The sequence below is a fragment of the Rhineura floridana genome, chromosome 16 (genome assembly GCF_030035675.1).
Source record: "Rhineura floridana isolate rRhiFlo1 chromosome 16, rRhiFlo1.hap2, whole genome shotgun sequence".
NCBI classification, from domain to species: Eukaryota; Metazoa; Chordata; class Lepidosauria; order Squamata; family Rhineuridae; genus Rhineura; species Rhineura floridana.
The window spans coordinates 17,187,746-17,204,444 of NC_084495.1; the positions used below are offsets into that span (position 1 = coordinate 17,187,746).

The 16,699-nt window shown below is 40.5% G+C and overlaps 1 protein-coding gene across 3 annotated transcripts in view; it reads right to left on the reverse strand.

Moving 5' to 3' along the window:
• RPS6KA6 (ribosomal protein S6 kinase A6) overlaps nucleotides 1–16,699 on the reverse strand; it is an 88,311-nt gene that overhangs the window by 39,718 nt on the left and 31,894 nt on the right. For all 3 annotated transcript variants that reach the window (XR_009759267.1, XR_009759268.1, XM_061598222.1), the window contains exons 3-8: nucleotides 16,221–16,337; nucleotides 13,401–13,482; nucleotides 12,239–12,319; nucleotides 9,950–10,029; nucleotides 5,308–5,414; nucleotides 5,015–5,052 (exon numbers count right to left, since the gene is read on the reverse strand). Coding sequence is in view for 1 of the 3 variants with exons in the window: in XM_061598222.1 (XP_061454206.1) it covers nucleotides 5,015–5,052; nucleotides 5,308–5,414; nucleotides 9,950–10,029; nucleotides 12,239–12,319; nucleotides 13,401–13,482; nucleotides 16,221–16,337 (505 nt within the window). In the remaining 2 variants the exon portion in view is untranslated. The remainder of the gene's footprint in view (nucleotides 1–5,014; nucleotides 5,053–5,307; nucleotides 5,415–9,949; nucleotides 10,030–12,238; nucleotides 12,320–13,400; nucleotides 13,483–16,220; nucleotides 16,338–16,699) is intronic.

Sequence of the window (16,699 nt, forward strand, 5' to 3'; positions counted from 1 at the left end):
CCTGCAGGGTGTCCAACATCGCCCCTAGTTGTAGCAGGCATTGGGTTGGTTGGAGATGGCTTTTGTCGAAGTTGACAAGCCAGCCGTGGGCCTGCAAGACATTGAGGGTAATCGTTAAATGATGATGAGCCAGCTCTTCAGATTTTGCCCGTATTAACAGATCATCCAAATATGGGTAAAGATGAACCCCTTGAATCCGGAGGTAAGCCACTAGGATGAGTAGCACTTTGGTAAATACTCTTGGGGCAGAGGAGAGGCCGAACGGCATCGCTCTATATTGAAAGTGCTGGTGGCCAAAGGCAAACCGAATAAACTTTCTGTGGGCTATGCAAATGGGCAAATGGAGATACGCTTCCTTAAGATCGATAGAAGCCAGGAAGTCTCCTTCATGCAGACTCTCTGTAATGGAGTGGAGTGATTCCATTTTGAACCTGTGATATGTTACAAAACGGTTGACGAACTTGAGGTCCAATACCGCCCTCCATGATAAATCTCGTTTAGGCACAGCAAATAGGAGGGAGTACACCCCTTCCGACCTCTCAGTTGTGGGTACTGGCTCTATTGCCGCTATGTCCAAGAGGTGGTGTATAGCTGTCTGCATGATGCTGTGCTTGGCTGGTGCCCTTGGACAAGGGGACGGATGGAATCTGTCTGGTGGGGTCACCCAAAACTCTATTGCATAGCCATAATGGAAAAGCTCCCTGATCCAAGAGACCGTAGTGAGGCGCAGCCACTGGTCTCCAAAATTAAGTAATCTGCCACCAACGGGGGTGCGTTAATACTGTTTGCGTTGGCGAGGCCCTCCCCTATATGAGGACGATGAGGTACCCCTGCGCCCTTGGTACTGACCTCTGCCCTGGAAACGCCGGTTCCAGGATCCCCTGAAGGCATTGGGGTCATATGATCTGAAGTTGCGGCCTCGTCCTCCTGGCCGTGTTCCTCGAAAGGGCTGGTTAGTGCGGAAGGGAGAAAATTGCCTGAAAGGCCTGTGTTCAATGTTCTTGACAGTGGCCAAAACCGGTTTGTGGGCGTCTTTGGGATCAACCAGCACTGCCTTTAGAGCTTCCTCGCCGAAGAGTAGAGATCCGGAGTAAGGAGCCCTAGACAGATTCATTCTGGCCGCGGAGTCAGCTTGCCAGTGGCGAAGCCAGAGGGTCCGTCTAGCAACTATCTGAGCCGTCATGGCTCGTGCCCCCAGTTGAGTGGCATCCAAAGTGGCATCAGCCACAAACGCCGCTGTCTTACGCAACTTTATCAATGACCTTCTGAGAGAGACAGGATCCGGGTTAGTGTCCTCTAGAAGATCATCTAGCCACATCATAGCTGCTCTGGAGAAGACGGAGGCTGATGCGGAGGCACGCATGGAGAAAGCAGTGGCCTCATGATTTTTGCGGAGGGCGAAGTCTAGTCGACGTTCAGTAGCGTCCTTTAGTTGGGATTCTCCTTCCCTGGGCAAAAGAGATCGTGAAACTAGGCTAGCGATCGGTTTGTCTATGCCCGGGATGGCTAGCTTGGTGGCAAAGTCCGGAGCTAGGGAGTAAAACTTGTCAGCCACGTTCTTGAAACGGCGAGTCTGGAATGGATGAGACCATTCTTCAGAGGCCAGTTTGGCAATGGGGTCCGGCACCGGGATGTAGTGCTCAGTAGGTGCAGGGGATTTGAGGACCCTGGCCCCTTTGATAGCTGGGGTGGTAGATGTTGAAGGCGCAGCTTGGAGACCAAGGGTGTTAACTACCCTGCGTGCCAGGGGCTGAAAGTCTGAGGCATTAAACAGGCGATACGATGTATCCTCCTCATGATCTGAATAATCGCTCCAGTCATCTCCTTCAACGTGGTCAGTGAAGGGTGACCCCTCCCCATACGAAGCTTCGTCAATGCATCTGCCTCTGGCTACATCAAAGGGATTTGGGGAACAGGAGGGGTGTGCTTCATAACATGCATGTTGGTCCATAGTGCATTGAGGTATGGCAGGGACCTGTGGTGGTGACTGCATTTGGGTGAAAAATGATAGCATGCCTTGAAGTTGGGAAAGGAAATCATGGGACAGCTGCAGCCCCGTTGGAGCAGATGTTTGAGGCTGAGTAGCTGTTGGAGCAGATGTTTGTGCCTGAGGAGCTGGCTCCATGGGTTGAGCCGGATAAGCCCTGGGCGGCAACATTGAGGGTGGCTGGTTAAGCGAAGGCTGGGTAGGAAAGCCAGCAAAGTCCTCCTCATCAGAGGAAGCAGCAGGTGAATGAAATATATCTCTTATGTGTTCCTGAGCTGCTGTGGTGGGGGTTGGCACAGAAGCATAGCGTGGACGCTTTGGTTTGCTATGGCTGGAGAGATGTTTGGTCTTAGCCAGCGCTTTAGCATGCTTAGTCTTGGTTGCCTTGGAAGGTTGCGGCATGGCTGCCTGAGATATGCCTGTCTGTTCTGCCATCTTATATTGACTTTGGGTGCAGTACACGGCCACAGCGGGGGCAGGATGTAGGGACCCGAACAGGCACAGTGTACGACCACAGAGGGGGTAGGATACACTGGCAGATGGCTAAGTGCACGGCCACAGAGGGGGCAGGATGCACTATGGTATCAGCGTTAGTATTGTAGGCTGGATTTCAGGCTTGGTACAGGATACACTGGCAGATGGCTAAGTGCACGGCCACAGAGGGGGCAGGATGCACTATGGTATCAGCGTTAGTATTGTAGGCTGGATTTCAGGCTTGGTACACGGCCACAGAGGGGGCAGAATGTACAGTATAGACTTCAGGCTTGGTACACGGCCACAGAGGGGGCAGAATGTACAGTATGGACTTCAGGCTTGGTACACGGCCACAGAGGGGGCAGAATGTACGATTCAACAGCTTGTGCAGATTTTCACAGACTCAGCACAATTTGTGCACAATATCAATGTTCTCAGTACACAGCCACAGGAGCAGTATAGAACACAGCCACAGCCTGAAGAGACAGCCACGGAAGCAGAGGGAGCGCAGATCACAGTTACAGTCTTGAGATACAGCCACAGAACTATAGAGGTCAAATAGTAGCAGCAGCAATGGTCTCGTGGTAACAGAACCCTTGTATATTTGACAGGGTCCTAACTGCCCCACACCTACAAAACAAACCCTGGCAGCCCTGTATTGTTAGTACAGGAGAGGGAAAAGGGAAAAACAAAATGGCGCCCGGAGCAGGCGCGGGAAAATAAATTCAAAAATGGCGCTTAGGCAATGGCGGACAGAGGTAGGGCCGCTCGTGCTGCAGCCGCAGGGCCGATAAGCTAGAACGCGGCACAGAAAACAATACGGGGACGGCTAGGAAAAGAAGGGAAAAAACCGCAGCCTCTGAAGAAGCAGGGGGGAGCAGCCGGAGCCGCCGTCTGCAGGGAACGTTGCGGTGCGAGACTGCCAGGCAGTGAGGCGCAAAACAGTCCAACAGGGGAAAAACCACAGAAATACAGCCGCAGCCGCAGGGTCTCAGGGAATATTCCAAAAGAAATTACTGCCGTGAGGAGAGAAGCCGCGGGAGAGCCCGGGACAGGAACGACTCAAACGGCCAGGTACGGGAAAGTAACGCCGGGAGCTGCAGCCGCAAGCTCCCGCTGGGGATAGAGAGAATGCAGCCGTGGTCTCTCTGACGGCCGTTGGGCGAAAGGCCTCTGACGGCCGTTGGGCAAAAGGCTGGTAATCAACGGCCCGGGTGAGGGAGAACCTCCCCAGGAATTAAAGACAACGTTAGATACAAGACAGAGGGAAGGGAAACACTCGGTAAACACACAAGTAACAAAGACCTTTCACACTCTGTCAGACAAATACAGCAACAAAAAACACAGAAACTTAGCTAAGCTACGCTATAGAATATCTGACTTGCTCGTACGAAGGCAAGAATGAACTGGAGAGTGGGAGGGGCCTGACGCCCCTAGTCTTGACTTCAAAGACATTCTTGCCTTCGCACAATAGGTGGAGCTAATACCCGCTGTGAGGACCAGACTCATATGGAAAACCTCTTATGAAACATTTCTCTTTTGGAATGAGTGGAATGCTTTTAAAGACAAAATTTTACTCGCACAAAATGTATAGTATGAAGATGTTTATGTTAGACAATCTACAGCCCTAGAGAATAGTGCCTCTAAATACTTTAGACATATACAACACTTAAATCCAAGGTGCATTTCTGCACATAGGAGATGCTTCATAAGAGGAGTGTACTGAACCTTCTTGCTTCTTATAAACTGCTGATAGGCTTTGTCTGGTAACCTTTGATCCAGTTGGGAGATACTAGAAGCCAGTATTGTGTATTTGCTATCTTTCTGACATGGCCAACTACAAGGGAGGCCTTTTTCATCTCTACCCTCAAACAACTGTGACACATATATCTTGATACAAAACTAAGGCATGTATAACTTTTGAGGCTGCAATCCTATGCACACATACTTCGGAATAAGCTCCGCTAAGCAGAGTCCTACTTCTGGGGCAAACATGCATTGAATTATTTCTTTTTATACATGAAGGTCCCCATTTTCAGAGATTCCTTTCTTGCTATAACCACACACATACCTATGCCATTCTGATCCAGAGGGTCTCCCAACAATCATCAGAAGGTTTTTGGGAGGCAAGAGTTTGGTGGCAGAAAAACTGTTCTATTCACAGAACAGAAGCTAACATTGAAGCCAATGTGGGTTCCTTAAAATATCTTGGTGCAGAATTGTATTCTGCTGTAATTAGAAGTCTCCCTGAAATGCTTAATATTCACCACTATGATGTATGAGAACAGGCTGGCTGGTTGGCTGGGACACTGGAGGAAGCCACGACACATTACAGACTGGCTAGAAGGAAGTCATTTCTGGTAGTGAGCACAACTTCCTGGTGGACAATAATCTCTAATACTTGTCAGTCTAAAAGTCTAAGAATGAATGAATCCCAAAACTAGAACTGCACATAAAAACACCAAAAGAAAACTCATATTGGTATCTGATACTATAACATTTAGGATATTTATATAAATATTAAAAATAGTTATACTGGTAAGTTCCACCTACCTGTTAACTTGATATGTCCTGCTTCATCAAGCAAAATGCTGAAAATTAAAATTCACATTCACCAATACACGTAACAGGAGAATTTATAACACATTTAATTAAGTAACTGAAATAATAATTAACTATTTATATGTTCTTTTAACAAATATGCAATACTCAATTTTAATATATATTAGAACAATAAAACAGAAAAGCTAAAACTTTCATGTGATCCTATATTTTTATTATGAAAAAGGCAAATCAATCTTTAAACAAGAATACTGTAGTAATGGATAAAATACATTTTACTTTACTTTTCTGGCTTCAGGTCCCTGTATACAATTCCCAAGCTGTGCAGATGATCCAAAGCAAGGGCCAGTTCTGCGAGGTAGAATTTCACATCTTCCTCTGTAAACATAACCTAATAAGAACTATATAGATTTACATTCTGATCTTGTTAAATTTCTGCATATCTAAGATTACTATAAACTCCCATAAAATTTAAAAATCTGTGATGCAGATTGTGTGTGCATTCCCCATAATACAGGATGCTGGGAGCTCAGGCTCCACACAGAACATCAGAAAAGGCAGACTCTAGAGAAGGCTACCATCAAGCTCCCAATGAAACAGATATTCAAATCACTCCTGCTGCTTGCTTCCCCTCACCCGACAAAAGATGACTAAGATAGATAGAAGGTGAGAAGAATTGTACTAAACTCCCCAACAGATCATGTGCTCTAGCTGCACACCCACTTCCTTTATGTGAAAGGAAGACACTCCTTAGTATAAAGCCAATAAATATTTCATTCAAAAACAGCCATTTTACCATAAATGTTTTGCAACTAGGAATTAAGTAGGGGATACAATGAAAGTGTCAAAACAGTACATGTGAAGTACAGAAAGCTTTATAGAGGGGGGTGGGTGAGATCCAAAGCAGAATCAGGATGTTAATTTTCTCTTCTGTTGAGGAAAAGCAAATACTTGAACATACATTTCCATTTTATGAATGAAAAGTTATAAATGGGAAGTATATTTCTCAGTTGATATACGAAACAAATTACAGGACAATGCTATGCATACGTCCCAAAAATGTCCTACTGGAATTACAGCCTTCAGCTTAGGGTTGATAAAAATCAATTTTTTTTAAAAAATGATTTTTTTTATTTAAATCAGAATTTTTTAAATTTAAATTGGATTTTTTAATTTAAATCAGATTTCAAAATTTTCTTAAAACAATTAGTGAAAAAAGAGCCTAGGTCAAAGATATAATCAGGAATACTAATTATACAACTTCTAATTATATTCTATAAATTTGTTAACAGCATTTATGGAGATGGGAGATAACCTTGTCAGTCCTATTTTGCAGGTGGTGTACACGAAGTGCACTTTCTCTCGGCTTTGCCTCTCTCTAAGTGCAAAGACATAGAAGGTCAATGAATAGAGAATTTGGGGAGATGGAGTAAATCTGAACAAGGAGGAGACCACTGAAATGGTAATCCAGCTCTTAAGAGTAGTAGAGAGAATTTTTTCTTCGTTTGGATTAATTCACTCTAAATTGAGAAATGAGTTAGTAACTGAAAAAGCAGGAAAGCTTGTATTTCTTTTCCAGACAATGAACAAGACATAGATGATTATCATAGCATCCAATATTTTAAGTTTCTCATGCTGACTTGATTGAAATTGCCTAAATTGTATTTTTAAAGAACTTTAAATTTATCTAAAAACTGAAATAGTTAACCATTCAAATATTCATGTACGTGTTTTGTTAATGTTGTTGTTTGTTGAAGAAGAAAACTAACCAGAAGAAATAAACAATTGTTATTCGTACAATTTAAAAGCCTGTTTGGTGGTGATGATTCTGGCACATCATGACAAAAATATCAGTTGGAGCTGGTTCATCTCTTGAATGACTTCACAAGTTCATTCTGCTTTAGTACTAAAATGACCAAATTATTATCCTATTTTTTGATGAAAATTAATCTGAAAAATTCATAATCATTACTTAGAGTCTACCTACCTTCTCATGAAACCTATATCTCTGAATACGAATTAAGGTTATAGTAAACAATAATGTACTTCAACATTGAAGTATGATTAAATAGAATCTTCCTCACTAGTGATTTAAACTGTGATTTAAATAATTAAAATTGAGTCCTTCAGAGAAGCGATTTAAATCAAATCAACCCTGCTTCAGCATATAAAAAGCAAAATTAGCTGTGTTGGTTCATAAGAAAAAACCCCTTCAAAATCCATAGTTGGACAATACCTTTATTGGGACAAATCAAAATGTCACAGAAGTGTAGCAAGGTTCTGAGTTCTCCAGAACTCACAATCTTTGAACTGAATCTAAAAGCTGACCTCATGATTACTGCACCAGCCCCATTTTTGTACTTTTAAAATTTTTAGCCATCCCCCTCACTCCTTGCTTTGTGTAACATCTTACCTGATGAAGAGTTCTGGAGAACTCAAAAGCTTACCACACTTCCATGACATTTTGGTTGATCCCCATAAATGTATTGACAAATTGGATTTTGGAGCCTGAAGCAAAACACGCCCATTACATGAGATTCTGATCTGCTCATTAAATAGGTCCCGTCACTTACACTTTTAATAAGTTAGGAATGTCTTTATGATACATGTACTAAATTCATTATACATCAAGTAATGCTGTGCAGACATGTATTCATATATATTCTTTTATCAGAGGCCTTTAATGCTTCTAAGGATAAACTTTGTATCTTTTCTTTATAAACTGCCCTTATGTTTATTTTCTTAGAATGTACCAGCCTTTAATGCTCTCAGTATAATATGAATCAGCTGTGTATGGTGAGTGAGATATAAATGTTTAAAATCATAAAAGAACGCTCTGCTACCAGGAAAGAAGCAACAATCATTGTTAGTTTTATTACAAATCTTGATATTCCAACACTGCAAAACAGAATTGGTTGAAGATACATGTCAAAACTTGAGGTGCCTAATCTCATCAGAACTACAAGAAATGAAATCAGTCAGGCCCTTCTACGGCCACATTCACACCCTACATTTATTCCACTTTAAACAGTCATGGCTTTCCCCAAAGAATCCTGGGAATGTAGTTTTTGAAGGAATGTGGTAAAGGTTGCCTATTCTCCTCACAGAGTTACAATTCCCTGGGTTGTTTAACAGTCAGCTCCTCTGTAGCTCTGTAAGGGGAATAGGAGTGTCCTCTCAGCACCCTTCACAAATTACACTTCCCATGATTCTTTGGGGGAATCCATAACAGTTTAAAGTGGAACAATAGTGGAATAAATGTATGGCCTGATTGTGGCCCAAGTGTAGAGAAGAACACCCAAAGATCAGCACATATGCAATCATTGGTGTTACAGGGCTAATGTCTCTCTGACCACACTGACAGCACGTGGTCAAGGTAACAAAGAGTGTGAATGAAAGAGGTTTGAGCAACTGATTCCAAAGAAGGATATAAGGGCATTGAGAGAACACATTTTTAGCAAGATTTTTTCTTGGGGGGCACAAGGAAAGGACTCTGCATCCATCTGCAGCAACATGATCTCATCACTCCAAACTCCTACACTAGCCATCTAGCACTAGCCATCAATGATTAGTTAGTGGGCTGACCTAGGACTAGTGAGACCTGTATTCAAATACCCACTTGGCCATGAAGCTCACTAGTTGACCATCAGTATTCACCAAGTCTCAGATTAACCTACCTTGCAGGGTTCTTGTGAGGATAAAGTGGGTTGGGGGCAAGGACCATGTACACCTCCTTGAGCTCTCAAAGGAACAGTGGAATATGAAATGAATAAACAAAACTACACCTCCGCAGAGTGAGTGTTGTGTGTGGTACTAATGAGAGCGTTTGAATTTTCTGAACATGAGGCTGGGCATTTTGCATAACACATTAAATCCAACATTTGTTTGTTCAGCACTCACAATATCATCACACATCAGACCTAATCAGGAACCTGCCCCACTTTTCAAATGAGTTTTAAAAATACAGACAAAAACAAGTGGGCACTTGTTTATATTTTCGCTTCTGTACTTTGAGATGCTGATGATTTCCTCTAGCTACATTTCTCTTTATCAACCTCTGCTGAATGGAGTTATCAAAGCACTCAGCTCCAGGTTAGAAGAAGCAAAATAAAAGGCTTCTTGAAAGTGGAAAAAAAACCATGCTTCCCAGCATATTGAGAAGTGTATAATTTACTTACTAGCATATTGGACCTAACAGTATGCTTTATTTAGAAGACTGGCATTTGGAATACAATTCATCCTTAGCGCTAAAGACAGACAATGTAACACAGTTCTTTACATGAATCCGGTACGGTGTAGCAGGCATGTATTTATTTACTACACATATATCCTGCCTTTCTTTTCTCCAAGGAGCTCCTGGTGGTATACAAATACTATTTATATTCCACCTTTCCTCCAAGGAGCTTGGAGGATACATGATATACATGGCTTTATCCTCCCCATTTTATTCCCACAACAACTCTGTGAGGTAGGTTAGGCTGAGAGCCAGTGACTGGCCCAAGATCACCCAGTGAACTTCATGGCTGAGGAAAGATTAGAATCCTTGTCTCCCAGAACACAGTCAAACACCCGAACCATTACACTAGCTGACTCTATATTATCCTCATATCAAATCTGCCAGGTACATTATGCTGAGAGATAGTATAAGGTCATCCATTGAGCTTTGTGGCTGAGTGGGGATCTGAATCATGGAGACTCAATTTCAAGTTCCTGTTCCAGCTATAAAGTTCACTGGTTGACTATAAGCAAGTCACCATCTCTCAGCCTAATTTACCTCACATGGTAATTGCAAGGATAAAAGGAAAGACGAAAGTGTATTTCTTGGAGGAAGAATAGGATAAAAATGTAAAATTATAGTATAACAAGGTAATCCATTTTGCCCAATTTAAATGATTATTTTGTTTTAAAATTTATGTAAATACATACCTCTTTGGATAATCTTGTGAACACATCTCCTCCCCTGAGAAAATCCAGTATTAAATATAGCTTCCCTTCAGTCTGAAAGGCTGATTTGAATGATAAAAACTAATCAGTTTTCATATGACAATGGATAATTTATATATGCATGGTATTTAAGTATTACTTTTTAATTCAAGTGCATGTGTATATTTCCAAAATTAAAACTATTCAAGCAAAAGAAACGAATAATCTTAAATGTTATGAAGACTACTTTGTCAAAACACTAAATTCATACCACATGCTTAGCTAGAACTGCTATTGCTTTACAACTATTTACAAACTAAAACTACTCAAGATTTCTTTATTTGGGTATCTAATTTTACAATTAAGCTTTTAAAGAAATTCATCACAGGCTTGTATTTTTATTTGCATAAGCAGAAACCTTGGTTTGAGTTCGGCAAATACAGGTAACAAATATGCTTCATGAAGGATCACAATTAACACTACAATTTGATCATGTTGAAGCAAAGATCTCAGATGCAGAAGACCGTGGTGACAGGCTACCAACATGTCACACATTATCAGTGGTGCAAAATGTCCTTTTAAATGTAGCTGCTTATAAAACTATGGTTATTTCCAGATCCAGTTCCAAGCACCACTTTAAGACAACTGAATAGTGCATCAAAGATCTCAATGGATCACTGTCTGTTTCATATGTATTCGTCATCAGTTTTACTCATTCATAAGCCCATTCTATTCTGCTTTCATATCAGTCTGCATATTCACCCCCAAAAATCCATACGACAATGCTTATTTAAATTTGCATTTAAATACATATTTCTCACAATGTACACATTTTTAAATGTTCTTTATCCTACAATATGCATTTTAAAGAATTTTGGCATATTCTCTAAGCCAGTACCATATCACAAAATTCAAATAAGTGTGAAATCTGAAGGATAATTATGTTCTGATGTGTATTACTGCAGCAGGCACAAATTAGATCAGTTTACCTAAAAATGTGACTGAACAAAATTCTCCTCCATCGCTAGTTCAATATTCTATCTTAGTGATACCTTGGCACAGTCATTAACCAATATGGAAACAATAGTCAAGAAATTAGAAGGCTAGGACTGGGGAAGGCAGCTATGAGAGAACTAGAAAAGGTCCTCAAATGCAAAGATGTATCACTGAACACTAAAGTCAGGATCATTCAGACCATGGTATTCCCGATCTCTATGTATGGATGTGAAAGTTGGACAGTGAAACAAGTGGATAAGAGAAAAATCAACTCATTTGAAATGTGGTGTTGGAGGAGAGCTTTGCACATACCATGGACTGCGAAAAACACAAATAATTAGGTGTTAGAACAAATTAAACCAGAACTATCACTAGAAGCTAAAATGATGAAACTGAGGTTAACATACTTTGGACACATCATGCGAAGACATGATTCACTAGAAAAGACAATAATGCTGGGAAAAACAGAAGGGAGTAGAAAAAGAGGAATGCCAAACAAGAGATGGATTGATTCCATAAAGGAAGCCACAGATCTGAACTTACAAAATCTGAACAGGGTGGTTCATGACGATGCTATTGGAGATTGCCGATTCATAAGGTCGCCATAAGTCGTAATCGACTTGAAGGCACATAGCAACAACAAAAGTGCTTCAAAGGGGCTCTCTGTATATTTTTCTTTATGTTACCATTTCTTGGTAATATAAAGCAGAATAAAAGCTTAATTCCAGCAAAATATTATTTAAGAAATACACACACACATGCACAGGCTGCTTGAATTGTGAGATATAGATCAAATTAAGACTCCCATGAGACCAAAGTACCCATCTGCAGAGTTGGCTGCCCACTGTATTGCTACATATGAGTCGCTATCCAGGTCTAGCCTAACTTCAATCTTGAAGAACGTTTTGATCAATAACATATGTGAAGCATGGGCTGGATCCTCTTGAGGATAGGTAATTCTTGAGTTCAAAAAGATAAGCCTTTCAGGAGACTTCTGTTTCTTTAATTTGAATTTGATGGGTGGGAACACCAGCCTTAGCTACTAGAACTCTGAGAAATAATGAGTTAAGGAAAAATTCCTACTTTTAAGTTAATACAAATCCACTGAAATCAACTACATCTGTCTGACTGAATGGGCTATGGATCATAATAAAGTGAAAATCAGAGTAATCTAAAGTCTAATTTTTCTATCAGTTTTATTAGATGCAGTTCAAATTCTAGAAGTGGGATTCCTGAAGTGTGTTCTGTTGGATAGACCTGCACCAAGCATGTAGGCAACAGAACCAAAATACTTACCATAGTGCAGTTTGACAATAAATGGATGATTTACTTCTACTAATATATCTCTCTCCATCTTTGTACGAACTCTATCTCGAACTGCAAACAGAAAGAGTAGTTATTTATATTAAGCAAGCTATTTGACTTAAAACAGCCTCAGAAGGAAAACTTTTACCATCAACAATCCCAGTTTAGTTATATCCAAGTTTATATAATCACTAAAAAAAAAAAACAGGAAGGAGGCAAAGAAACTAGAAAGTACACAAAAAGGAGAAACTCGTACTCAGAAGAAGTGCCTACTAATAGGCTTCATTACAAATCAACTTGTTTGAAACACAGGTTTCTTTTTGAGGAGTAATGTTAAACTTTCACATTCTATAGAGAAGCTAAAGCAGTTTGCACAAATATTAGCATTATTAGGAAAACTACAAAACTGCTATGGCTACAAAAGTATTCAACACGTAGATTCACTCATGCACAGCCCAACCAAAATTTCAAAAGAAATTCACTACAGTAGTATGATTTGCAAGTATAATAAATTACATCTAGAGAAGCCAGATTTGCAAGTCCATAAGTTAAATGGAGCTTCATTGCCCATATTTTATTAAACCAATTTTGGGACAAGCTCTTAAAAATAGGTTATTTAAAGCCACAGAATTAAAGACATGGTTTAGTGTGAACAGTGTGTAGTCTTCAACCTTGTTTTCAGTGGTAAGGATAAGTCCTGGAATAAATGCCCCTTGGCATGTGCAGAATCCTTTTCACAACACGGAAATGCAGCCAGTACCTATACACTTGTGAACTAGGCAAAGAGGTTTTTGTATCAGAAGGAACAATTGCCAGGCAGGATTAAACTCAAGCACTTTTCATTCTGGAAGTCAAGCACTGGTTTAAATGAAGGAAGCAGCTGGGTTAAACAGAAGTCCACCATCATTAAGCCACGTACTTTCCAGCAATCAATAAGCCAAACTCAAGATATTCTTTAAGAATATATGTCCTTGAGGGACTGCAGTAAGATACTTCAGTCCTAAAACATTTATTTAGGATTTAAGTACCATTACCTTCAATGGAAGATCTAATTATCTTTAGGATAGGGATAATTATTAAATTATAAATGCTTAAATTTAGCAATTAAGCAAGTATATCTAGCCAATATACTGTTTTTTTAAAGGAAGCATACCTTTCAAAGAAGCTTTCTTCAGAACTTTCATTGCGTACAACTGTCCGGCATCAGGACCAATAATTTTCCTCACGAGGAAAACCTAACCAAAGAAGAGAGATTAAATATTTTACAAGTGATTACTAAATATACCACAACACTGAAGTCAAAACCCAAACTTGTTTTCAAGTGAACAATAACACTGTAGATAAGGAGAATCCCAGGACCACTAATTAACCAACTTGATGGATAACATACTATGTAATAATAATCGTTCTGATTTCTAGTTGATCTGGCTTTTTTCTAGTCCCAATGCCACAAACTGAATTCCATAGGAATAAAACCATAATCCATCCATGGTGTGAACCGATTAAGACTGTGTAGTTATACAAGATAAGGGCTACAATATCTCTTTTGTGTGTCCCATAAATATCAAAACACTAGAGGGGCTCAGGCCCTCTGCTCGCTCCGCTCACCAACCCTCCCCCGCTCAGCCCCCCACTAACCCCCAACCCGTCAACCCCACTCCCCTTGTGAATTCTCACCCCCTAAGGCAACCCCACTCCCTTCACCAACCCCCTTGCGTTGCTTGTTCCTCCACCACCACCATCATCCTGTGCTGCCACTGCCCTGTGCCACCCTGGACAAACATTGCCGCTATGCAGCACACCTAAGCCACCCATTGGTGTCCCACCCACTGCCAAGGCCATATGCCTAGGCTATACCCCTAGGCTGCACAGCAGCCTCCCACTCCCTGCACCCACTCACCCAGGCTTCAACCAGCTTGCTCACCCAACTTGTTTATTTGCGCCACCCCACCCACCTCATGCCACCCCCATCTACCTTGCTCACCTGTCATCCTTGCTTCCCTCAAACCCTCACCTCATTTGCCTCACACCCACCACATCCCTCCATCGTGCCCACATGCAATGCTGCCGTACACGCTGTGTGACAGCATAATGGCTTACAAAAATATTATAGATAGATAAAGGGTGAGCTATCACTACCTTTCTGAGAGAAGAAGAAGGGGACTGACAAAGAACCACACAAAATACTTGCTTTCAAGTATTACTTATTCCTTGAATAATTTGCAGGCCTGTAAAATGTGTTAGTTTGGCTTCTTTCCAGGAATTTAGAAATACAAAAGTTTCCCAAGATTAGAAATGACTGTTAAGTTATTTACTCTGACTGATGTAGAGGCTAATAATGTCAAATCATGCTATGCTTTGGGGATTAGGTACATTCCTCAGGCTCATATGCTCTTTCCCCAACCCCTTCCCTTTCATTTTTTAAGCTAACCATGATATAGCATATAGCATTATCCCTGTCCAGGTATTTCAGCTAAAACCAATTAGTGACATCCACCTGGCACCTTTATTGACATCTTTTCAGTGTCAGGTAAAGACTTAGCTTTTTCCCAAGCATTTGATATAGACTGAAATGATTTATTTTATTTATTTATTACATTTATATACTGCCCCATAGCCAAAGCTCTCTGGGCGGTTTGCAGCAATTAAAAACAATAAAAACAAATATACAAATAAAACACAAAAAACAATTTAAAAACACAATTTAAAAAAAATTAAAAATTAAAAAAACCCAACAATTTAAAAACACATGCTAAAATGCCTGGGAGGAAAGCCTTGACCTGGCGCCGAAAAGATAACTGTTGGCGCCAGGCGCACCTCGTCGAAAGAATATTGCTTTCTGGTATTAGTGTGTTCCCAAGCTTCCTGTGGTTGTTATAAGGATTATTTGTTCTGTTGTATGGTTTTATAATATTATGCATTTATATTTGTTTTTAATATGTATGGAGATATTTGGGTAACAAGAGACTAACAAGTCAAATAAATAAACCAGCTTTTAACAACTGCAAGCTGCCATTTGGAATCTACAGTGATTAATGAAACTACTGGTGTGTGACTTTATACCATGGTTAACACTCAAAGCTGAGTGGGAAGGAAGGCATATAAGAAGATGAGATAGAAGGAAAGAGGAGCATTAGGGAAACTTCTGAACTTTATCAATGGTTAGAAGTTAACTTCTGCATCGGGCCTATCAATATTATGCAACTAATGTTACAGTTACTGTGTCCACCAGTGGAGGCTGGTGGCTCCGATGTCAATGGACAGTGAATCTGCTCTAGGTTTGTCCAGACTTCCAAGGAACTGTCCAAGCTGCTGAGCACCTTGGATAACTCCTTGAAATTTCAGACTAAAACCTGGGGCGGATTCACTGCACCACTGACATCAGAGCCACCAGTCTCTGCTGGTGTCCACCAATTTAGAAATCAGTATAAAATGTTCATATCGTATGAACGTATTTCTACCCCATCCACATTTTACTTTTCCATGTAATACAGTGTAAGAGTAGAATTGAAAAATATATGAAGCTGCTAATGAAAAATAAAACACGCATTAACAATCTTTAAGCTGGGTTGAAGAATCTACAAACTCCCTCCAAAAACACATATTTCAACGTTTGAATAGTAGTACAGCAGATGAACATACATGTGTTTAAAGCACACTTTCATAGTTTTTCAATTATGCTAGCTAATCATTTACTCTCAACAAATCAAATATGTATTTTCCATCTTTCACCAAAAGCACAATGTACTGTTTTTCATCAAAATGGCTAAAACAGTTTCAAAGAAGTAAAATGTCTTGTGAAAGAGATGGAGAATGTATTAAGTGTTTGGGAACTGCCCGACATAGAGAGATCACTACACTCGCATCAAGCACAACACAAATCAAGTATGCCTTCAGATGTATGAACGAGCTAGAAATCAATTAGGACATGCAATACAATGTTTAGGGGAAGAAAGCTCTATTTTTGTCATACCTTTCCAAATGATCCTTGACCAAGGACTTTAAGTAATTCAAATTGTGCAGGATCTGCTTTTTCACATCCTTCTTTCACGTGGTGGGTAATAGGTATCTCTTTCACGCTTCCTTCATCCTGTTCAAAACAGAATGAATAGTAACAGCCACTGAAATAAAAATCGTCACTGTTCTCGTTGTATACATTGCTATTTGTAACGGGCAAATTATTTATAATTTATTATGTATAACAAACCTACAGTTAGTGCGTTAAAAATACAGGTGCATATACGTCTAAAAACTACACACAACCACCATTTGTAATAAAAATGCACTGATGTGCTGGGCAGGGGCAGGACACCCCACACTCCTCTTGAAATCTTGAGGCCAAGTTGTATACCATAAACCTTTCCACTACACACACAATTAGAAGCACGGGGTATACACAAACAAACCTAAGAACCTGTCCTATACAGGGTCAGACGATTGGTCTATCTGGCT